The sequence below is a fragment of the Phyllostomus hastatus genome, unplaced genomic scaffold (assembly GCF_019186645.2).
Source record: "Phyllostomus hastatus isolate PE091 unplaced genomic scaffold, TTU_PhHast_1.1 phas_contig_150, whole genome shotgun sequence".
Lineage (NCBI taxonomy): Eukaryota > Metazoa > Chordata > Mammalia > Chiroptera > Phyllostomidae > Phyllostomus > Phyllostomus hastatus.
The window spans coordinates 4,225,482-4,249,966 of record NW_025333611.1 but is presented as its reverse complement, the minus strand read 5'-3'; the positions used below and the strand labels follow the sequence as shown (position 1 = coordinate 4,249,966).

The 24,485-nt window shown below is 46.0% G+C and overlaps 1 protein-coding gene across 4 annotated transcripts in view; it reads left to right on the top strand.

The window, feature by feature from the left end:
• Positions 1–24,485, top strand: part of CPEB4 (cytoplasmic polyadenylation element binding protein 4) — a 56,885-nt gene that overhangs the window by 9,987 nt on the left and 22,413 nt on the right. For all 4 annotated transcript variants that reach the window (XM_045819209.1, XM_045819201.1, XM_045819192.1 and 1 more), the window contains exon 2: positions 7,395–7,476. In XM_045819209.1, the coding sequence (XP_045675165.1) occupies positions 7,395–7,476 (82 nt within the window). The remainder of the gene's footprint in view (positions 1–7,394; positions 7,477–24,485) is intronic.

The following is a 24,485-nucleotide window of genomic DNA, read 5'->3' as shown; positions in this document are numbered from 1 at the left end:
GTTGAAACGTTTAGTGGCCAAATGTTTTTTTTTCCTCTTTGGGTAAAGTTTTTACCCCTGTGTCTTTTCAGTTGATTATGGAAAAACTTTAGCGTATTCAATAGTAGGCAAAGTAGAACAAACCCCTGTGTCCTTGTCACCTGGTGTCACCAGTGGTTGCTCCTGGACGGTCCTCTTCTGTCCACTTCCTAATCCTCTCCTGCCCTCTCACATTATTTTGAAGAAATTCCCAGATATTGTATCAATTTCATTTGTAAATTGTTTTGTCTGTGTTTCTAAAATGCAAGGAGTTTTTGCGCTGGCTGGTGTGGCTCAGTGGACTGAGCGCCGGCCTGTGAACCAAAGGGTCGCTGGTTTGATTCCCAGTCAGGGCACATGCCTGGGTTGCAGGCCGGGTTCCCAGTAGGGGGCGTGCGAGAGGCAACCACACATTGATGTTTCTCTCCCTTTCTTTCTCCCTCCCTTCCCCTCTCTCTAGAAATAAATAAAATATTTTAAAAAAATAAAATAAAATATAAGAAGTTTTTTCCCTTAAAACCAAAAAATGTTCTCGTTAGCTGTTTTCAAAATAAGGAAACCCAAGCAAGGGCCCCCGTGTCTGTTCAATCTGCTCAGCCCGTGGCACCACTCAACGTGGTGCAGATGTACCAGGAAGCCATCTGCTGGGCGGAGAAGGGTGCCCGTGGTCATGTGGGCATCACAGAAAAAAGAGATCCAGCAGAAACACCAAAACATCAGCTGGGGACCAACAATTTAGGGGAGATCGGCCTGTTTTCCTCTCTCCATGTCCGCCCTCCCCGAGGTTCAGCCTTCTGCGGACTTGTCGGAGGAGACTGAACAGGACAGGACTGAGAGCTTTTTGGGTGACTGTTTTTGTTTTTTAAGAGGAATCTAGAGGTTCGGGGTCTTTTGCAGGCCTTTGGACTGTATTAGACCTTTTCACCTCTTGCTCTCTTTCAGCCCACAAACGTTTGATGAGGCCGGTGGTCCCTGGGTGGGTGCACATGACCGAGGCAAGGGTGTTCTTTCTCCTTAAGAGATGTGCTATTGCCGAGTGTAATATTGAGAAGTACCTTCTGCTTAGGAGACTCAGGAGAGCTAAGGATGTCGGGGTGGGAGCCGTGAGGGCCCAGAAGGGCTGACTCTGGGCATGGGCCGCTTTTTGACAACTGCTGCCCAGGCTCATAAAAGAGAAGTCATGATGTGGGTTACAAGCCCTGTAGGACAGGAACCTCAGCTTATGCATAAAGAGTGTGCACGTGGGGGCCATTCTCTCTGCTGACTCTGGGTCCGATCAGGCCTGGTCGACACGGAGCAGAGGCACTCGGACATCCAGGAGGGGCCAGAGATGGAGGACTGTCCAGCACGGTGCACATTCCTTCATTCCTCGGGGATGAATTTTAGTAGTTATCTACCTATTTCCTTACCCTGAATATCTTACTAGGTAGACTAAATCCTATACTGATATTTTTGGGTTTATAGATTTTTAGCTCACGTTGCTGATCTCTATGAAAATGGGCTATGGGAAATACCACAAAACAGCTGAATTATTCAGATGCAAACCACACTGAATTTAAAAGGTTAGTTTCGAGTTCTTTGCCTTTGCACCAGAGATAAGGGGCAGAGGGAGTATTTACTGAAAAGGTCATTAACTGCGGGGCACTGTTCCCAGGTTGTCACATACCTTACCTCATTTCTCCTCGCCACGCCTTTAAAAGGAAGGCGTTGTCCTCATTTTGCTGATGAAATCAAGGTTCAGAGGTGCCACCCTGTAAAGATCACTTGTCTAGGAAGTGATGATTTAAACACAGGTCTTGGAGTAGATTTGAATTATTTCTCTCTGCTGGGCAAGGTGAGAATAAAGAAACAGTCAACACGAGAAGGGGACTGTTGATCCGGGAACTGGTAATCCAGGCCGGAACGCCAGTGTGTTTTTTAAATACAGTTAAGTGGTGACAAGAAATGTTTATTTACCGTGTTAAGGATTTCTAATGCTCATGAGTGTGGTTTCTTTAGTGGAGGTGGAATAAGAGAAAATTTCCTCCAAGACTTTCTAAAGAGATCTGACTTGTCACTTCCCATGGGAGCAAATGGGGCTATTGAGCCAATCAGGGTGATACCCCGAAGACATTCATTCCTTTGGTTGTGGTTTATCACTCTCTTAGGGAGCATTTGGTAGCCTAAGATCTGTTAAGACTCTCTGCCTTCATTAAAAAGTGGTCATAATGAGAGTATGAGATATTACTAAATGTGCAGATACTTACCTCTTTGACTTTAACCTTTGACACTTGCTTGGAATTCCCTCTGCTGACCCTGACCCGATCAGACCTGGTAGACTCGGAGCGGGGGCACTCGGACAGCCAGGAGGGGCCAGAGATGGAGGGCTGGCCAGAATGGTGGACATTCCTTCATTCCTTGGGGATGAATTTTAGTAGTTACCTGCCTACCTCCTTAAATGGGCTCTGTATGTAGTGAAGGCCCTGTATGTGGGCCCTGTATGTAGTGAAGGATTTCCTGTCTTGCAGGTGTTAATAGACTGAAATTTCTAGGTGTTAGACAAGACTCATCTAAATGGTCCACTTCTCTGAGCTTTCTGCCCTGAGGTCAGACTGCACTGCTTATTGTGGGGCTTTGATGGCAATTAGTTAACTTCTCCCAGCTTCACTGCCTAAACTGGGGATGATGATAGTACCCACCTCACGTGAGGCCTGTGAGGGGCTAATCTGTGTAAATGATATGTAACTCATGTAAGATGCGCAACAGTAGGTCAGAAGGAACGTGTTAGCCGCTTATACTGGTGGTGACAGTGATGATGGATTTACTGTATGCCGCTCGTATGCTGCAGTCTGTGACTGCCGGGATGCGTGGAGCTCACAGCCCAGTGGGGAGACCGCCAAAGAAGAGCTTGTCGATATCATGTAGGATGTCAGCATGCTAGGGGGACATGGGGGGGAAAGGGACTTGTGCCCATACAGGAATGTGAGGGTCACCTGGGAGTGGAATCTTGGAAGTTGACCATGTGGTTAACCTTTAATGTCTGTGGGTTTAAATATTCAAGCCAAGAAGAATATTTACATTTTGGAAAATCTTAGATAAAAACTCTTATAGTTAGTGACCTTTGATTAATTACAGCCCTACTGGCATCTCAAACTTCCTATTTATTTAGGCACCTCTTTGGCACACTGGCATAGACTTTACCTTCAAAACAAAGTATCTTCCTTTCCCTTGTTCACCAGGCAAAATTTAAGCCAGTGAGAGAAACTTCCATAGGCTGGTACAGATACATGGTAATCTGAGAAGTGTCCATCACAGTAATGTCGGCCTTTGCAGGAACAGAATGAGTACGGGGAGTAGCTGAATTTTGGCTTTGGTTCTTAATGATGTGGCCACATTCACTTAATTATATTTTGTTTTGGACCCAGTCGAGTATGTCGAAACACATGAACTCAAGTATAAAAGCACAAGAGTCAGTAATGGAATGGTCATGGTGGCTGATTTGTTGAAATTGAACTTGATTGTAATTTTTTCCCCAAGTTATGACCTTAGAGCAAGGAACAGAAGGCTTTGTTTGGGTTTTGAGAGCAAAGTCCTTCTCTTCATAAGGAAACCTTAAAATGGTTTATGTGAAATATTTAAGCTCAACGATATCATGACTGGCCCGCCAGGATGTAAGTAAGCTACCAGTCACACCCCCGAGTGCCTAATGAAGTTAGCCTGTTGAATGCAATTGCTTAACTCAGTGGTCCTGCCAGTGTGATGGTCCTCAGCTTCACTTGAAAACTTGTTAGCGATGTGAATTCTCGGACCCTACCTGGAGCCCCTGGAAGAGAAACTTTGGGGGTAGACCCAGGAATCCGTGTTTGGACAAGACCTCCAGATGATTCTGATTTCCTCTCAAGCATGAGATACACTGGCCTCGATGATCCGTCTGAACACGAACAATGGCAAAAACCCCAAACCACAAAGGACGGTTTCGACTTGCGGCTGAACTGAATCTGGTGGTTCTTTCTGACAGTAACGCACTGCGTGGTTCGTGCACGTCTCGCGGCCCCGTCTGGAATGCCGTGAGCACCCTGCCGTGTCATCGGTCACGTGCCGACGCAGTGCTTCCTCTTTGCCGTGACAGGTCCACTCAGATGTGTGTCACGAAAGGACAGGTCCTGTTTTCAGAAAGTTATTTTTATCAATTTTGATTTTTATAGTGACTTGTATGATTTTTCCTTGAGGAATTGTCCTGTGAAGTAGAAATGGTGGAAACGGAAACCAATCAGTTACTGCCACACAACTCAATATATTATATTAAGATGATAATTGAAATTGCTATAATGAAAATATAACAGTTAAGATCATGAAATGGGTTCTAAGCATTATAACCATGTTTGCTCTGCTGAGCCTTGAAAATAATTGGTGCTCTTTTATTTTCATTCATGATTATTAACTATGTGTTCCAGTATCAATAAGGCCTGGTTCCTCCTTCAGATTCTGCCTCCTTCACTTACCTGATATCGACAAAGTTATTAATCACTCTAAGCTTCAGTTTCTTCATCTGTGAAATGGGATAATAACTGAACATACCTGATTGTGTAGGATTTTTGTCAGTAATAAATAAGAGACATGTGAAGCATTAGCACTAGATAGATGTTAGCTGCTGATATTATTACTGTGGGATATTATGTCTGACATCCCAATAGGAGATGGAAGATACAGCTTCTCTTTCTCTTCTTATGTTTTTAGCATCTCCAATATCACCCTTTATTACTCTTATACATACATTTTGTTCTTTTGTTTAGTGAGTAATATTTGAGTGCCTGCTGTGTGTCGGGCACCAGCCAGCATTCCTGTCCCCTTGCCCCTTACAGCAGAGTGTCTCATTTACTCAAATGTATGCCTTAATTAGAGTGGGCCTTGGACTGCTATGGCCATGACCTTACCCATGGAAGCACACTTGCTCTGGAGTGAGACACGAATTTGAATCCTGACTGGACTGCCGAACTGTGCAGTGAACTGTGGCTTTTTGCATAGTCTTAGTTTTTATCATCAAAACAGGAATGATACGTGTAAGGAGGTTTGAGGATTAATTAAGGCAGTGTTAATAAAGTACCTGGAATAAGGTAGGTACTTAGTAGATGCTCAATAAATGGTAGTTCTACTTTTCTCCCTTTCCTCGCTATAGGCTGCCTACCATAACTGGCAGTGGTGGGTGGGTTGAAGCAAATATAGTTGCCGGTGCTTTTTGTTTCATACTAGAACCTTTGACCTTTTTATTTTTTGAAATCAAGACATTCCACTCAATGAATTGTTTTAAGTGGATTTTTAAGCTTGTTATTTTGCATTAATCTGTCATTGGTTGACCCTCACCTTTTTGTGGGCAGAAATGATAAACTTTGATTAGTAATTCTCATTCACATTTTTGGTTCCTGCTGTAATCATCATCATCATTTAAACTGTGAATCTTGGAAGGACACAAGATAAAGATATCGGAAAGCTAGACTGCCATTGTATTTTGGAGCTAAGGAAGGGACATTAGAGAGCTAATCAAACTCTTTCCTTTCCCAGATCAGGAAGGAGGCCTAGAGGATAGACGTGCCAGGGTCACGTGACATGCCAGGAGGGGAGCTGGGGCTTCTCGGTGTCTGAAATCACGCCGTTGGTTTATATTGATGGTCATGCCTTGGTCATCGAGTGCAGTCAAGAAGAGCCTTCATTTAGCAGGCCTTCTGTTTTTCAGTTGTGTACTTTCCGGGAAGTATCCTAGAACACAGATCAGTGGTTATGATATTTGGCTCAACTCGCAATCAGAAAACACAAAACTGAGGAATGAGCTATGGAAATCAAAGCGCTCTTGATTTGACTTTTTCGTCATTAGGTAGGAAAACGAACTTTGTGCTGCTCTTATTTCTTGGGTTTAATTATTAGTGTCTGCTCCTCCACCCATTTGCTAATGGCACAGACACTTACATTTTAGTTTTTTTAAATTAGAGGTTGAAAATGAGCAGAAAAGATCAGCAAGAGTGTGTAAATCGAGAATGATAAACTTTAGAACCTCTCTGAGAACAGAATGTTTGACAAAATATGTTGCTTTTGGAGTCTTTGAGTTACCAAAGCATCATAAGAAATAAAATGTTAAACAAATGTGTAGTTTATCATTATTATGATTGGTCACGATGTTGGATTGTGGGCAGGAGTACATATTAGGTCAAGGTCGGCAAGGACGCCGTGCCCGCGCCTTTGGACGGCCCCCTTGTTCTCGGCATCAGCGATCTGCTGAGGCTGTTCCTTCTGAATTCATGCGGAGCCTAAAATCCCTTCTCAATACATTGCATCTGGAGATCTGTGAGTTAAAAAATACTGTGTGGGAGAGAGAAAATGTCACTGAAGAGAAGGTTATGGAATCCTGCTCGTTAAAATCCTTTTTTAAAAAAAGATTGATTTGAGAGAGAGAGAGAAACATCAATTTGTTGTTCCATGTACTTATGCATTTATTGTTTGATTCTTGTACATTCCCTGACCGGGGATCAAACCCACAAACTTGGCATATTGGGGACGATGCTCTAACCAACTGAGTTATCCAGCCAGGGCCAGATTCCTTTTCTTTAATACTCTGGCTGTGGTCTTTGTGTGTGCGTGCTGTGCGTAAGGTGGGTCAGATGCGCGTATTGCTGCCTCCTCTCAGAATATAATTTGAAAATGTTTTCGTCTCCTACTTTTCACTTATCAAGCTGAGCTTTAATTTTAGTTATCTGTAGGACTCTTCACGCAGAAGAATGCCGGAGCAGTTGGGTGGTTGTGTATTTTAGGATTCCTCACCCACTCCTGAAATGCGCTTTGTTAAGCCGGCGTTTGGGCCGGCCGGCAGTGTTCTCCACACCCTTCCTGCCCTTTAAACTTAATGGCAGCAAGATCAGGAATACTTTGCCTCTGAGTGGTCTCGCAGTTATTTGGTGACTATTTTCATACCTCGGCTTGTAAGAAAATAGAGCTATTGTAAATAGCACGCATAGATGCCACTTTCTTCAGTAACTGCTGGGGCCAGTTTGGAAAGCTTGGCGGCAGTATTTTGATCTTAAGTGGCAGAGAAAGATTACAAATTTTATTTTTATATTGAACATTCTCACCTGGTTTTAATTGTTTCCGCCTTGTCAGAAAAAGTAATGCTTTTATTGAAATCATTATTGGACATCAAATCACTCTTTGTTAAGCCAGGGGTACTTAACTCTTGTGGTTTTGGTGCTTTTTAACTGTCCCAAAGAAAATGCAGTAATGATGCACATTGCACAGAGAGGGCGTGAGATTGCCACGTCGTGATCTGCGTCGGGCCCGGGGCAGCAGGCCTTAGCGCCCTCCTTTGTGACTGAATGCCGTCTTAACGTGGCCTGTGGCTGTCTGTGTTGCAGGAGCGCCCCAGGACCTTCGACATGCACTCCCTGGAGAGCTCCCTCATTGACATCATGAGAGCTGAAAACGACTCGATCAAAGGTAAGTTTTAAAATGTAACTATTTGGTTTCAGTGGTGTGAAATTCGTGCTACCTGTATAACCTGATCAACCATATGGCACATGTGTTGGATTCCTATTTTGTGTGCAGTCAGTTTTATGCATGTTTAAATACTCGATAGCCGCCCACTGCAGGCCGTCTCGGTGTTCACGAAGAGAGCTACCGGAGGGTGAACAGCTCGGGGGGCGGGGGGGTAGCCGAAGACTCGAACCACGGGCCTCACGTTTATATCTCAGGCAGCCACAGGGCAGTGGTACAAACCTGTGTGTCTGTCCACTCGTTACGGTGACTGTACACGTGGAAGAGCTCAAATGTTGACAGGTTTTTAGCCTAGTTTAATATTTTTTTAAATGGCCAACAGTTTCAAAGTTAAAATGATGTTGTTCTTGAAATAGTTCCTGTGTATTATGTTAAGAGAAAACAGTGCTATTCCTACCTGGATTCCCGCCTCGTTCTGTTTCTCACTATCTGTGCTGTCTTGAAGGAGAATTTGGGTTTGAGTAGGGCTCAGTGTCATCTTTATAACAAGAGATTTCAAGTCAGCCTCACAATAAGGGACTTACAATGGGGAGCTTTAAAAACAACATACAGGTACCTGGGCCCCGTCCCATGTGTGGGTGGGGCTTAACATATTATTCCTTTTTTTAAAAGTTTTTTTAAAAGCTATTATTTACTTGGAGAGAAGGGAAGGTAGGATGAAAGAGGAGGAGAAGCATCCATGTGAGAGAGAAACACCTGTCAGTAGCCTCTCGCATGCGCCCCAACCAGGGACTGGGCCTCCAGCCCAGCCGTGTGTCCTGACCGGGAACTGAACCCGTGACCCTTTGCTTTGTGGGATGACTCCCAACCAATCAGCCACACCAGCCTAGGTGACATATTATTTCTTAATGTGTAGCCAGGGTTGAGAATGACCAGAACAGATGTTTTCTTAGGGCCCTTCCAGATCTGAGTTTGTAAAAACTATGCCACAAAATAAAATACAGGGTCCAACACAAATAATGCCCCTTCTTTATTAGAAAATCTGTTATTATGAAATTATAAGCATGTAATTTTGTAGCATAACAATATCACACTCAAGCACATCATATGATACATTTTAGGTGAAATGTTCAAAGTGCTGTCCACCTCGTGGGAGACATTCGGGTGCCCCACCAACCACACTCTGAGCAAGCCTGCTGCTGGACCCTGTATTTTTCTGTACATACATCTATTTTACTTGAAAGCACTTTAGAAAAAAAATTAGGTGGTTTGGTATATATGATCATCCCACTTAAGTTACTTGTTTGTTCATTTGTCTGCCCATTTGTTCATTTGTTCGTTCATTCGTTCGTTCGTTCATTCATTCATTCATTCATTCATTCATTCATTCGATGGTTACGAGCCTGCTCTGTGCCAGACGCATCTTGCACTGGGGTTAGATGTGACAAGGTAGCCTGTGGCTTCAAGTGGTGATCAGCCTGGCCCAGTTTGGGTGTTTATTTTTTCAGTCTGGTTTATCATATTACTGATGAGTAGAACTAAATATTTTTCAACAAGTGAATAATGGTCAGTTTTTCAATGACGAAAGCTTTTCGAAGTCTGCAGAGATGAAAAATAATAGATGAAAATAATACTCCTCCATCTGATGAGGTAACTCTGAAATAAGATAATTTTGAAGGTCTTTGCTGATGCCCTTGTGGAAATCCGATAGAGGACTCGTCCAACCCACACTGCTTCTGAGGAAAGATGGTCTCGCACTCAGAACTGGCTTTATTTTGCCACTGTTCAGCCTTCTGACTTTGGGTTGTCCTTCAGCCTCTCTGACCTTCTCGTTTTTTCATCAGAAAAATGAGGAGAGTCTAAGGTCCTTTCTAGACCAGAAAAAGTGCACACCATTAGAAAGCAGCCAAAGGAGAAATCCAAATGAGGCCTGTGACTCGCACCAGGGTCCGTGTCCTGGCTCTGCACTGTGGTTATGTCAGGTGTGACCGTTAGGACACGCTGTACCCAGGGCCCTGGGACCTCTCTGTTCTGCTTTTTGCAACTTGCTCGGAAACTGTAATTTTTTCAAAGTTAAAAACTAGGTACAGAAAAAGTAGCTAAAGGATATTTGTTTATTCTTAATGTATTTGATTCCTTCAGCAACTCTTTCTTCCTTTCTTCCTTTCTCTCTCTCTCTCTCTCTCTCTCTCTCTCTCTCTCTCTCTCTCTCTCTCCTGCCTGCCTCCCTCCCTCCTAACCTCTTAGGTACTAGATACTAAGGATCATGAATAATTAGAACTCATTTTCACAATAAGCGCCTATTGTTTTATTAGAGAAACACAGTTTGCAAACAGCAGCAGATGTAAACAGTTTATTGCGCGATGCTCGAAGAAGCAAGTCTAATCAGTATTTAGGTTGCATAAAAGGGTTTGCATAGGCTGTTCTTACAGGATCAACAGCAGCGTCTTCTCAGTTTATCAGATGCAGCCAGGACCTCTCTCTCAGGTTTACTTCTTCTCTTTCATTGTCGAATTTTTGTGCAAAGTTCTGCCTTTATACAGTATTCCCTTTTTTTTTAATAATCTGTAACCAATTTTTACCTAAATTAAGTTTCTTTTAGCTGATTCTGTAGGGATAATCAAAAGTTAAGTCTGATGAAAGAGAAAACCAAATCCGATTGGCCTGGGCTGGAACATGAAGGTCTCGCGAAGTTGAGATCTGTGGAAGCGTGGCCGAGGGCGGTCGGGCAGACCCGGACTTAGGGCGCCGTTCTGCCGCCACCGTCGGTGAGGATTCAGTGGTGGGATGTGTCTGTGAGATCCAACATGCTGTCTAGTTTATAGAAGACACTCAGTGAATAGTATCAATATTACTAAACATCTATTACTTCTGTTCTCACGCTTATCAAATGAGAAAGCCAGTTTCCGTTTCAGTTTCAGTGGCAAGGTGACTTAAGTATATGAAGTATATATACACAAAGTAAATGAACTCTGTGTATATTTTCCTTCAAAGAGCAATAAAGACTTCACAGATGAGTTCATGGTCCTCAAATGCAAGATTATAGTTATGCTTATATATATTTTTTTTAACCAAGATGATAAACTTTATATCACTACAGTCTATTATTACCAAAATGTAGTTTTACCTGGGGGCATACTTTATTTCTTGTTAAACTCTCTTTATTGATTTAGATACCTGTTGGGAAAATGGATGCTCACTTCTACTAGTGGTTCTCTTGTTTTGTGACAGTTTGTTCAAAGGAAATGATGAAAGTTGAATATCTTTTAAAAATAACATATTGTCCTTTTGAAATAAGTATATGAAACCTGAATGTCCACTTTGAAAATAAATACTCTCTTCGTGTGCCCAGCTTCCTTAGAAACAGAGAGAACAGAAAATGGGCATTAATTCTGTGAGTTAGTAGAGAATGATACGTCTCTCAGAAAAAAAGTATAAACATTCACTTAAAAGAATTCATTTGAGAATTGTTTTAAAGAGACTCCATCCTTTGGAGGCAAAATTTATATTTGGGTTTATCTGAAAAATAATTTAATAAAGTATATTACGATCGACGTCATTTATTTTTATCCTTCATTTGTGGCTCCTCATAGAGATGCAGTTTGTATGTAAGTGTTTAATAAAGCCTAAATTTGGCATAAGAACTCCAAGTTGAATGGATTGGTGTGGCTCTCTTATTTAAATTAAAAGCAAACAAACAGAAAATTGAATTTGCTTTTTCCTTTTGGGGGAAAAAAAATCTCCCTTAGTGTAGTGGGGTTTAAAATTTTTATCTTTGCTGTCAACAGATGGCAAAGTGCTTAATATGCCTCGGAACCTTCAAATATAGTTTTTGAGTTCCTTTATAAATGTGTCAATTGTTGCAGCTGGCTTGTTGAAAATCTTTTTTTCCTTTTTAACATTTTAACAGATGTACCAAAGCAGTACCTAACCTTCATTTCATAATTTATATTAGTTTTTTTACAGTTTATCTAAAAATAGTTTTTCTAAGAATGTGAAGGCTCCTATCATTTTCTCCATGTACAGAGGTTTAGCTCTTTGGGAGGAAAAGGGTCCTCCCTCCACCTTATCTCCATGCCCTGGCTCTGATCAGCTGGCATGTCTGGACGTTTTTATCTTCGAAATTCTGTATTGCCTTCCCCATCACCAAAGCTAGTGGCAGCCCGCAGAAGCTCTTCTCCAGAGGCAATTCATTTTCTTTCCTGCCCGCCAGGCTCATACACTCAGAGCCCGAGCTACAGACCAGCTTGGAGTTTTGGTCGCCCAGCCGGCAGCTTGTGCGCTGCTCCAGTGTTATTAGGCTTATCCAGTGCCTTCTTCATCTGGACAGAAACACTTTTACTGTTGTTGGTGTTCAGACGAACGAACATTTGGGGAATATTGTATATTGCTGTTATTTGTGGGCTTTTTCCCTTGCCTGTGAAATTGGTACTTATTGTTTAAAAATGGAGCAGCGTGAGCTAGATGAAAACCACATGCGAGCACATCTGTTTTCAGCCTTCTGCAAAATAGGCTGGACACAGTGAAATAAAGATTCCTGGAGCTGCATTGTATTCAGTGCGTGGTAGGAGAGAGACCTTTGAAAACCAAGGAGCCTTTTTTTATCTTTCCTGGGTGTGAAGGGAGCAAAGGAATATACATGTAAACCCAAGAGGACTGGTTTGCGGCCTGGAAGCACGGGAGACAGCACTGGAATAACAAGGCAAAAAATAGCACTTGAAAATGATCAGATGTCAGACGGAGGCGAACAGCTCACACTTTTCATGACGGTGGTTGAGCGTTTTATGTCCTATACGCGAAAACAATTTCATATCCAATTTGCTTCATTTCACCAGAAAGCCCAATGAGACAGCGGAATTATTGTGAGAACAAAGGCAATCTCTACATTGTCTAAACATTATGGTTGTTCAGATAGTAACCAAATTGTGAGTCCGAATATCATCTCGTTTCCCCCCAGAGTGTGGCGAAATGGGTGTCTCATGCTCTTCGTGTTGTTAGAGAATATATCTTGCTTTCCGTTTTTGGAAGGGGGAGCTCAGCACACCCACCCCAACCCTTCTGAGTGTCAGGCATTTTAAACTCTTAATCTGAATGTAAGCAGCAAGGACGGCATTGAGAAATGCAGGTTGTTTAAAGTGCCGATCTTTTGACACGTCCCCAGGGCGCCCCGGGAGCCAATGGCCTGTGCAGGGTAAGCAGCGGGAGTATGCTATCCAGTTGGCTGTTACTGCCTCACTCGCTCCGTGCGTTCATTTAATAAGAATTTAAGAGCTGGATCTCCTTCAAAAATGCCATGTATTTAATTCCTGACTGCCGAAGGTATTATGACCTTGCATTTAAAAATACTTTTGATATCTTTTCCTGTCTTTATTTGCACATTAAATCTGGGGGCCCTTCCCCTCTCTATTTTTCATTGCTGTGGGCTTGAAACAAATGCGTAAGTGGTAATTCCATCTGTGCCTCTTTTCGTTGTTGCTAAGCAAAAGAATTTATAATAATCTCTCTAGAAGAAAATCAGACTCAGTTGAAAGTTTTGTCCACAGTCTGTTTCATTAATTTTACATAAGATTTTTTTTTCATGTCACTGTAAGAGAGTGACTGTTGGGATAGTCATTTAAATTCTGTGTCTTTACCAAAGCGGGAAAGGAAGTTAGTGCTACTTAAAAAGGATACCGTGGATAATAACCAGGAAACCTGAAATTTTCCTTCGATACACAATTCTCCTAATATTCCTGTATTCCAAATTGCGGTCACGTGGCCCTCTGTTTGCAAGAACAGATGTTGCGCACTGATGCAGATGTTTCAGCACAGATAGTGCACGCTGCTGATGCTATAGAGACCGAGATAAAAACCTGTCAAGAGAGTTGCTGAAAACAGGACTCATATCATTCAGTTACAAATTTGAATTCCAGAGTAAATAAAGTTTTCTAAAGGGAAATGAACTCTCACTAAAATAAGTTTTGTTGCTATAATGTTAAAATGATGTATTTTACGTGGGGATGGTGGGTATCATTTCTTACAGTATTTAACTGATTTCGAGTTAAGTCGGGGTGACCGTGCTGCGCACTGTGCACCCCGGTCCCCATCACCTTTTCAAAGGGTTCGATGGCCATTTTCCTTTAGGGCAGATTTAACAGAGTATGATACGAAGTGCCATAAAGAAGAAATGGCTAATGCAAACCAGCTAATTTCACTTGGATTTATAATCAAGTGTCTCCTTCCTAGTAAACTGCCGTTACTTGGTGTCGCCTGTCTCCGGGCACAGTGGACGGTCTCCGTGGATTATGGGTCTTGAAGACTCGGAGTCAGCCAGGCAGCTGCGAGGAGCCCAGCCGGAGCCTTCCAGCCCTCACTGGCTCTTTATTGCGTGTTTGGAGGATACCAAGTGATCCCAAGCAGTACGGCAGGGGAGTTGCCGAGATCCCTGGGGAGCGGGAGACTGCCCTACTTCTAGAAGCCTCCTGAGTAGTGGCGTGAGGCACACAGCAAGAGTGTAATTTGAACTCGGCTACAGTGAACTTCATGTGTGGCTGTTCAGAAGAGACACGGTCTCCCCTCCTTCTGCACCCCCCCTTTCCTGACTGCCAAGTGGGAAACCCTAAACAGCCTTTCTCTGCTGCCCCCAGTCGTTGTGCCTTAGGGTGGGACCTGGGCTTCTGGGTTGAGGGAACTCCCTTTGCGAGGAAGAGGAGGGCGGAGGAGAGGGGCTCGTTTGTCTTCCTGTTGCCGTGCGGGGTGTGTCCTGCATCGGGCACCGCTGGCGCCCTTCTGGCGCCCTTCTGGCGTCGATCGGGGTTTGTTCGAGTCCTCAGGGCACCGTGTGACAGGCAGAGTTTGCGGACGCGTGGGTTTTGAAAGGCGTGACTGCACTTTTCAGGTTGGGGGCTTGGTGTTGGTTGTTTTGTTTTGTTTTGTTTGTTTTGTTTTTTAAGGGGATGGTGGGGGAAGGAAACGTCTAGGAGAACGAGGTACGATGTTTGTGAACACCAACATGCACAAACACTGACGTGCTCACGCCGCCATTGGGCCGAAGTCCTACTAACTCTGACCTCTGAGCTGCAAGCAGGCCCTCTGCGGCCCAGGTGGTCTCCGTGCCGTGTCCTGGAAGCGGGCTGTACCGGTCGCCTGCCCTCCGCGCGTTCATGAGGGGCTAGTGGCCCTCGTTGTGATTTGTTCTGAAAATCCTATAAGCAGTTGTCACAAAGGGGGAATTTGTCTTATGTCATCCATGAGGTAGGCCCATAATTACCTAAGCAGTCCCCTTATCTTCTTAATCCTGAACATTGAACACAGTCTTGAGTCTGTGATAATGGAGTCCTCATCTTCAAACACTGTTGCGACTCTGATGGTACCTGGGTGAGAGGTGAGGGTAAAGGGCGCAGGGGAGAGAGTGACCGAAACATTTTATGTCACTGGAAGGTTTGAAGATCCTAAACATTTCTTTAAAACATTCTTTTAGGTTATCAGCTTTTTACCATTGTATTAAGGCAAACATTTTATGGCTGCTGTGACTTAATTTTGTCTTACATTCGGGGCAGTGAACTACATGTGACAGTTAACACTTAGAAATAACAAATTAGAAAACTAACAGCCATCAGGCAGCACATTATGTGCTTCTCTGTGATGTTTCACATTTCACACTCAGTGCCCTGTCTGGCTCGGTGGGTATAGGTGTCACCATGTAGACAGACAGGAACAGTGTTAGTTAACATTGAGACACGGAGTCAGAGCGACACTGATGCAGTCCGGTTTTCCCACGTTGTCCACAGTTCACCAGTGTTAAATATGGGGGACCTCTGCAGGGTCAAAAAGTGAAAGAGGTGCAGGACATTTGTGGAGATCCATCTTGTTCATGCTCTGCGTCCAAATTAATAATAGCAGATCGAGTACCTTTTGGTAATGTCACTTACTATTTTTGGTTTTCTCTTCCATGTTGTAAAATTCTGTGGAGAGGTGACAGCTACTAGAACAGTCCCATCTGCTCCTGCCTACACAGTGGAGGTCCTTCTGATTCTGGAGTAACGCAACAGGGTGTTGTCGTGAAGGTCCTAAGACTTCCCTTGATCCCGTTCCGCGATCCTGGAACCGGTTCTTTGTTGACTGTGAGGGAGGGGATCAGTGCCACCTGGTTCGCAGCTGTCATAAAAGTATCCAAGATTCTCTTTGCTTTCAATTTAGCAACAGGAAGGACGGCGGAACAGCTACACAGTGGTGTGCGAAATTATTTCTTCCCTACACACATGGAATGGCCACCTGAGTGTTGTAGCGGTTGACTCACTTCTCAGCTGTGTACGCCTGATTCGTGAATGGCCCTGCTCACCCTTTCCCCCTCTGTGGCCGCTAGCCTCACTACCAAAGTTACAGGAGGGACGAGAGAGAAAATTCAGTGAATGTGGTGGTGTTGAGCAGTAAATGTTTGCAAAAGGAATACATTTTTAACTGGTTTTAAACGAGTTGCTCCTTTTTTGAATCAGACCGGGAGGTGGCCAGGCTGCCCCCGGCTTTGTCATGTTGTCCGACTGACCGGCTCGGAGTCCAGCCCCGCGCCAGCGCGCGCCGTTCTGCAAGCGGGGCTTTGCTTTCCGCCGGGACGACCTGGTAACCAGGCGGCGAGGAGCGCCAGTGGAACTCGGAACGGAAAGCAGTTCCATGGTCTCTCTGGAGCCCACCTGGGCAGGTGCCAGGTGCCATGCACTGGGAGAGAGGAGGAATCCACCAATTAGAGGACCCTTTTTTAATTCTTGAGACCAACAATCAAGCGGAAGTCTTAATTCTGAAAAACAGGCATGATTAAGTGAAGTATAAAGAACCTTAAAAAAATCTAATTTTGACTGGCTACAATATTTCACATGATGAATGTCTGGCATAGTCCATTACATAGAGATATTTAAATCAGTCACGTGGTCTCTTTATTGTAAATGATTACAAGTTGTTAGCTTGTAGACAAACAGACTTTCCCGAATGGTAAGGAATAAAAAAAGCAGCACTTTGGACTGTGTCCGAAGCTGACTCTGCCATCTGCAGTCATGCGGCCTCGGCCAGTCACCCCTCCCTGGGCGTTGGCGTCCTCACTTGCAGGTGAAGGGCTGGACGTCGTGATCTCTAAATTACCAGGTGTATGCAGTCTCTCTGGCGTGCTGTCCTCAGTGACAGGAATCGAAGATTTTAAAGGTTTAATGACTGAAAACAGCGTATAAACTTTGTGATCCTGGGTTTGGCGATATTTAACAGTGGGTGGCCTGTAGAAGGTACTGAACCAAACATCAAATTTAGTGGGCCGAGTGGAGGCTTTGCTTCCAGACTGTGTCTTTCCTTTTTCAGACAGGCCTAAGTGTATTACGTGTAGGAAGCAGCTGTTAAACTTGACCTCGGGCAATGTTTCTGCTCTTGGTTTGTGGGCCGCAGGCCTCTTCGGCCCTGAGAATTATTTGATGGGCCTGTGAGCCCATAGGACCAGGCACTCCCATTACATGTGTCTTTCGTGTATGTGTGATGGTCTTCTAAAAGCTCGTGGATGCTGATGTAGTGAGTTGAAAACACGTTTAAAGGTGCTGATGGATTCACAGTAGCCTTTTGTGACCGAGGGCGGTGGTTCTGTTCCACCCGTGGTGTTCGCTGGAGTGGTGGCTGTCGTGGTGGGGAGCCTCTCTGGGAAGTTTTGATCAAAACGGGCCTTCCTGGTCACAGCAGCTATGCACCCCAGCTCCAGAGAACCCCTCTTGTTCTGGTGCAGCCTCCTGCCGCTGGAGTAGTCCCCGTGGCGGAAAGCAGGACACATAGGGGAAATGGTGAGGGGAGGACAGAGAGGCGTGAGGAGGTCACCTCCCCTGTCCTAGATTATTCTCTGCGCCACGCAGCATTTTGGAACTTTGTCTCTGACATTGGAAGCCGTCTTTGTGCCCTTTGAGGCCAGGCTGAGAGTGTGGGCTCTTCAGGCAACATCCGGCACATTGCCAAGGGGCAGGGGGAGCTCCCTGACAAGAGGAGGTGAGTACACCTGAAGTTGGGTGACACGGTGGCCCTCGTTAGAAGGGGGAGCCTGCCTTCTTTAAGCCGCGTGGCGTGTGGAAGTGTCTTCCATCTTAGCTTGCGCCTGAATCGCCATCCGTGCACATCTGCGCACGTGCCACGGCCCGGGTGGCGGGCCAGAGGGCGCGCCGATGCAGGTCTGCGTCGCTCTTCCTCTGCGGCGGACGGTGCTCTGTGCAGGAGGCAGCTTCAAGTGAAAGGGCACTTACCTCTGATTTTTATGCTGTGCTCCTTCTGAGAATTCTCTCTTAACTGAGGTCCTTACAATAACCCTTTACGTGAGGTTTTTGATCTCGTTTCACAGTTGAGGAAGGTGAAGTTCAGAGAGCTGCAACAGCCTCTGTAAAGTCGTAGACTCGCTGGGACCCAGAGGGTCAGGAGGGAGCCCCCCGCCCCGGCTCCTGGGCCCCTGGCTTTGGTGCCCACTGCGTAGCGCTGACGCGGGAGGCGAGCATCATGAAGTGTGAGCACCTTTGTGTCCGTGTGCTTTAGACAGAATAGGCTTTGAATCTCTTAATTTCTACCCAGGAGACTGGGCGCAGAATTTAGTACTGGTGTTTCACCCCAGTCTTCTGTAGAAGGGTCAGATCTCTGCTGGCGTCTTGTAGATGGGTGCCTTACGGCGGGGGGGGGGGGTCGGGCTCGTCATGGAGGAGACTTTTCCAGGCTGGCACGTTCTTTCCCTTGAGTCTGATTCTGATTCATCAGGTCCGTCAGGGGACGGGAGTGTGAGTTCCTAAGTGACTCAGCTGTGCCGCGCTCCCGCCCCACCCGCCGCTGTTCCCTTCGCGTTGGGCGTCTGGGTAAGGTCTAGGGCCAAGGGAGGCCATTCCTCCAGCAAACACCCACTAGCAAACACCCCCTCTGCCAGGGAATAGGAAACAAAGACTCCTACCTCATGCGGCGTATCCTCCAAATAATTAGGTATCTTTGAACAGCGTGTTAATTATTCAGTTTTGAAAGCTAATAAGAGGAAGAAGACTCAAGGCCTTGAGTATCAATAGCAGAAAATGGGAGCTGGGCCGTCTGAGAAATTACTGAAGGTGAAATTAGATCAGGCACAGAATGGAAGCACATTTTTCTCTAGGGTCCCACAGAGGCACCAGAGTTTGTGTTAAATAAGCGGTCTGAGTGCCTCGTGGGCGGGTGTGTGGGAAGGAGGCCCGGGAGTGACTTGCAGGCTGCCTTTCGGGGTCTGGGCTTCAGGCGCCGGGCCTCAGAGCGGCCTCTCCCTCTAAGGGTCTGTCACTCGCAAACAGCTTAGCCCGTGGTCCCTAGGGATGTCATAGTTTGTCTTGGTTGTCTTTCATTTCCGCTCACGTCAGCGCAGGGAGCCGCTTCTGAAAACCGTTTTTCCCTTGGAGCACAGTCCTCGGTGGCCGTTCATGGGTGCTTTTAAAACACGGCCCTTATAGCACGTGGTGCTTTCAATCAGCCACCTTTTTGCAAGGTAGGAGAATTTTAATTCACTACCTTAGCTTTTTTCTATATTACTTAAAGCTTTTCTACTATCTGTTGGCCTGTGTTTCCACTTTTTCCCCCCCATTACGGTATCCTTAAACAAACAAACCCGGCCTCGGCTGGTTTAGTTTGGGCAAAAACCGTGCCTAGCTTTTTAGAGCTAAAGGAATCGCCATTAATCACTGGTATCATAACATCCTCTTAAGGCAAGTTATCTTGTTGCTCTGTCCTCTAAATGTAGCATCTAGAGTCAGAAGTCCTCTGGCAGCGATAAAAATAGCCTTCCTGCTGGCTGGCTTGTTGTTAGGCTTACTGGCAGTAGGAAATCTTTTGAATTCCTTAATTAGGTCAGCTCTTTGCTGGTCTCTCCCCGGAGACATTCCCTCCTGCCTGGAATTCTGAGGTGCTTTTAGATCTGGCGGCTTCGCACCTGCCCCGACTGGAGCCAACACGGTCTCTCCTCTCCAGGAGGCCTCCCGCCACCCCGAGACACGGATCCCGTCGGCTCTGCTTACCTTACGGATAAACGCTCTTTTCTTTTGCCACTGTTACAACCCGTGTTTTGAGCTTTTGGTACAAAAGGAAGACCCTTTTGAGTTTTATTAAAAGGAAAAACCCTAAGTTGAATTTTCAAAGTTTTCATTTCCTAAAATACTTCTACTGCTTTGCCAGTTTGGCTGTCACAAAAGCAAGGAGGTAGTTTTTTTCCTCCCTTCCCTTCCAGAGAACAATTATATTCCTGTTTATAACCAAGGACACTAGCAAATTTCTCATTTCTCTGAAGCCGAAAAATCCCCAGATGGCCACTCCCTTCTCCAAGGGGTCCAGTCTGGGTCTTAGGTGCTGAAAGGAATCCTTCCTTTCTCTGTCCCTGCTGAGTAGACATGGTTGCTTCTCTCTGGTTTATAGCTGGGGAGGGGAAAGGAATTGGTATTAATTAAGTACCTACTCTATTCAGGGTTTTTTTCTGGGCATTCTGCAAAAACTGTCTCATGAATTTCTCCCAACAGCCTTACAAGGTAAATGGGAACTTCCCTGTTGTACTGAGATTCAGAGAAGCTCAGTAACGTGACCCAGGTCACAAGACAGGGCTGGCCCAACCCACCGCCGTGCTTGCTGCGTGAGCTGCAGCCCAGGGCTGCCCTTGCTGCTCCGCTGCCTTCGCTTACTCAGCAGCTGCTTTGAGCGCCTCTCTTTGCTCCACGCTCTGGGATGTAAAACCCCAAGGGTCTCTGAGGACATCTGCCCTTAAAGATCTTGCCCTAGAGGAAGAGATAGCTTAGAAATGGATAATTCAAATACAGTGTGTAAGTGTCAGGGGTGTTGTCTGGAGCACATGGCTTATCTGACCCAGAGCAGGGGGTTTGCGGTAGCGAAGGCTGACCATACGGAGGGGAGGCCTAAGAGAGGCACTGCCTGGGCAGAAGGGCGGGGGCTCGAGTGGTGAGATATTGGGGCAGAGAGAGAGGAGGGCCTTCTAGGCAGAGGAAGGAACTCAGAAGCAAACAGCCAACGTTGATGGGCCTACGGTAGTTCCGAAGGCCCGAAGTGCTCGGCACGGGAAGGGAAGTGGCAGTGTGGAGAGGCGAGCCCGCAGGGGCCGGCGAGGGGTTCAGTGTTTCTTCTCTAAGCCCTCGCTTGTAAGCCGAAAGCCGGCTCTGCCCCCTCGAAGGGTTTTGTCTAGCCTGAACTCTGTGTTTATTCATTTAAACAGGGATGGGGGAGCTCTCTCGTTGATGGGAGCCCCGGCCAGCCCGTCTTGATGATGTTGCATGTAGACGTCTTTCCTGGAAGTTGGTTGTATCACATATGGGTCCAGAGGGAGAATACAATTCCAGATTTATATTGGAGAGTTATTTTTAGGTCAATAGAATAAATTACTTATTTTTAATAAATTATTAAAGATAGTTATCTTTATATCATTCAGTGTAGAACACGTTTAAATACATGTTTGTTAGTTCACATCGATGTGTGTTCTGCATTTGTACAGGCATGAAGTGGTATGCAAAACCTGCTTTTAGTACACGTTTCTTGAGCCTTGCTGTGTGTCTGGGTCTCCACAGCGCCACCTTGCTGCGGGTCTCTGAAAGTGGTGGGGAAAACCCATCTGGGCAGGCAGGTGGAGCCTCCCCTTGAAGAATTATTTACTGCGGTATGCTTCTACACACTTAGCGTGAACTGAAAACAAGGAGTGGGAGCAAGGTATCGGAGCCCCGCTAGTCAGACAGCAACCGCAAACGCTTTGTGTGTGTGTGTGTGTGTGTGTGTGTGTGTACGTGAGTGTGTCCTGTGCGCAAGTCTTGGATCTCCCTGGGGAACGGGCCGTACTTATCCTTCCCCTGTTGGAAGTTTGCAGTGATGTCTGCTGAAGACCTCTCCCTTTTGCTTGGAGTATCCGAGGTCTTACAGTGTCTTAATCAAGTTAAAAGTGAACTTAGAATGTCACTCTGTCACTTTCCAGGATCGCATGGCTGTCTGTCCGTATTTTGACAGCCCGGTAGAGTTGTCCCCCGCTGTCACTCCTTGGCCCACACCACGTCCCCAGCGGTGCTGGCGTGACTCTGAAAGAGAGAAGGTCACCGCCGGAGACCGAGTAGCGCTGCGGAGAACCTGATACTCTCGGTCCCCGTGTGCTTGAAAGGGCAGCAGCCTGGAGCGGGCCGTCCCCTGCTGAGTCATGGGGAGCGACGATGTCTGGTTCACTTTTTAGAAAATAACTTTTATTTGATCGAACTTTGAAAGTAGTACTTACATGTACTGCTCATATATGAATTTCCTTGTAGTTTTTTCTCCTTTTACCTCACTGAGTAGGTTACTTTACTTAGAGTCTCAAAAGAACATGGTAGTACACACTGTTCTTGGAGCACCTCCTCCTCACGCGATTCTTCGCCAGCCCGGTTGGTAAATTTTGGCTCTCTCCCAGCTCACAAACGCTTAGCACAGAAGTGCCTGGTTGGAGTGTGGGCCTTTTCAAGGCGGTAGAATTTGGTGGTGCGGTTCCCCAGAGTCGCACTGTATCAGTTGCCTATATTTGGCTAGGTTGAGTCATGTCGCCAAATATAGTCTGTGCCTTCTGCGTGATGTAGGCCGGGCTTCTGGCTCCAAACGGCGCTGCTGGCCCCCGGAGACTGCTACTTTTCTGTTCTCGTGTCCTTTCAGTTCGGGGCTGCTGATGAGGCAATATTTCTTTATGTTTGTAACACAATCAATACCAAGAGGATTCCAAGATTGAATTTCCTTTACCAAATGGGTTCACTTGCCGGAAATCCTAGTACCTTCCTTTTCCCTCGAGGAATTAAATTCTAAACGTGCCAAGACCTGGGTTATGTTTATAGATAGGACGAGTTACCAAAAACCCAGTGGAACAAAACCCTAAACACCGGGTTATAATTAGGTTTAGATGTGTCAGTTATTTTTGTTTTACTTCACTTTATTCATTTGTGAAATGCTGGTGTTCTAAGTTCAGTGGAATGAACTCACTGAGTGCTTCCTGGTGCCCAAACAGGAGACTCAAGGTACTAGTTAAAAAACAAAAACCAAAAACCAAAAAACCCTCCCGCCCCTTGGTTATTTATGTAAGAGAGATAAGAACGTCAGGCAGTAGCTGAAACCATCACCGAAGGAGATGGCTGGTGCAACGCGGCTAGAAATGAAACTGGGTGAGTTAATCTAAAAGGGGTGCTTCCCTTTTGGGAATGGCTCCCTGAAAAAGATGAAACTGAAACAAAGAAAGACTTGAGAAGTCCCCTGCAGAGGAAGGAGGGGATTGTTGACAGCGCAGCCGTGGAGCAGAAAGGGCAGAAATGCCCGCGTGGACGGCCTCCGCGGGGCAGAGAGGCCCCTGGGGCGGGGCGGACGGGAAAGCGCAGGGAAGGCGTGTGGGAGACCCGAGAGCCCCACGGCGCTTCCGGCCGGAGCTTTCGGAAGACCGCTCCAGACGGCAGGTGACGTGCGGGGTCCATGAGAGATGTCACGAGTGGATGTCTCTGGATGCTTTCATTACAGAAAGAATTTACGGAAGGATAGGGCCAGCAGGTTACGGAAGCTTTAAAAAAGTTTTTTAAAAAAGTGTTCTTATTAATGTCACCGTTTATATTTTAAAATTGAAGTAGAAAGCATTACTGATATTTAACAAAATGTCACAGATGTACTTGCTACTCAGACGTCCCAATTGAGTCCAACGTGAGAAGACTCTCATAAGACCAGGTCAAAAATGAAAAACAAGTATCACCTTTCAGAGTCAAAGCTTGAGCCTTGCCAATGATCCTTCAGTGCCCTATTGTGTCAGCTGGCGCCCAGAATGGCTGTGCTCAGAAGTCTGACAGCAGAAACAACATCAAAGGTCACCTCTCCCGGGGTGGAGGCGTGGTGCTCCGCGGGAGGCGCACCAGGAGGAGGCGACTCCGAGAAGTCGGTGGGCGGGCACTCTGGTGCCCGCAGCTGAAACTTTCCTCCTCTTCTCCTTCAAAGTTACCCAGAACAGCAGCTCCTGGTGAAGGAGAACTTGCTCTCGTAAACTGGGCCAGCCTGTTGGGTCCTTTGTCTGCAGGTTCGCATCGTCAGCGTCCTTCCCTGGGTCCCAGAAGAGGTCATGGTAGTGGGTATGCGGCAGCCACCTGTGACTTCCGCTGGAATGTGTGAACATCCTCTTGCAGATACAGCAAAACATTTCTTCTTCACTTCAGTTAATGTAATGACATGCACTTGGTTGTGTATGGGCTCACATCCGCTTTTTAAAACATGTTTTATGATAAATAAGGGTGGTGTGTGCGATGGCTCCGTCAGTTCGCTCCCGGAGGGTTTGCAGCTAGAGGACGTGTGCTGTGTCCTGTTGCGGGGAAGCCGGCTGCTGCTCCGAGTTGGGTGGTGCAGGAACAGTGCACGCCCCTCCCGGATTTTGAACAGTGGAGGGCCCTGTTCTCGTTCCAGCGTCTCAAGTCCGTGCTCCTTGAAAAGCCCGCTGTGGCGGGTCAGAGGAGCCGGCTTGTCGTCCCAGCGGTTCAGATGGGACGGCAGTGGAGCTGGGTGCTGGGCTGTCGCTGTGAGCACTGAATAACGAAACCGATTATCAGGAAGAAGTTGAAATAAGTTAATTTGCATTTCCTCCTTCCTCATCGCCATCCCTACTTCCATTTCCTTAATAGGAACAAGCTGAAAGCTTAAATAGAACAATTAACAACATAATAACAATAAAAACAATCCTTGTACTTGATTTTAAATTGTAGGAAAATTACTAAGTTCAGGTTTGGCTTCGTGTTAGACTCCCAGTTTGGGATATGGACTAATTGAAGCCGCAGGCAGTAGAGAGCAGTGTTCTCTGTTCATGGCTCGAGTTCACGGCTGTGGAGGCTGTCTCAGAGAAGCGGGATTGTGAGCGACCCAAGGCTAGTTGGACCCTCAAGGTCCTCTCTGGAGTTGTCCCCATGTGTGGGATTGAGGGGCCCGCAAGTCGGCCCCGGCTCCTGTCGTGCTGGGTGGAACCGGGCAGCGTCTTCTGGCACCTTCCGAAGGCTTGCCCCGCT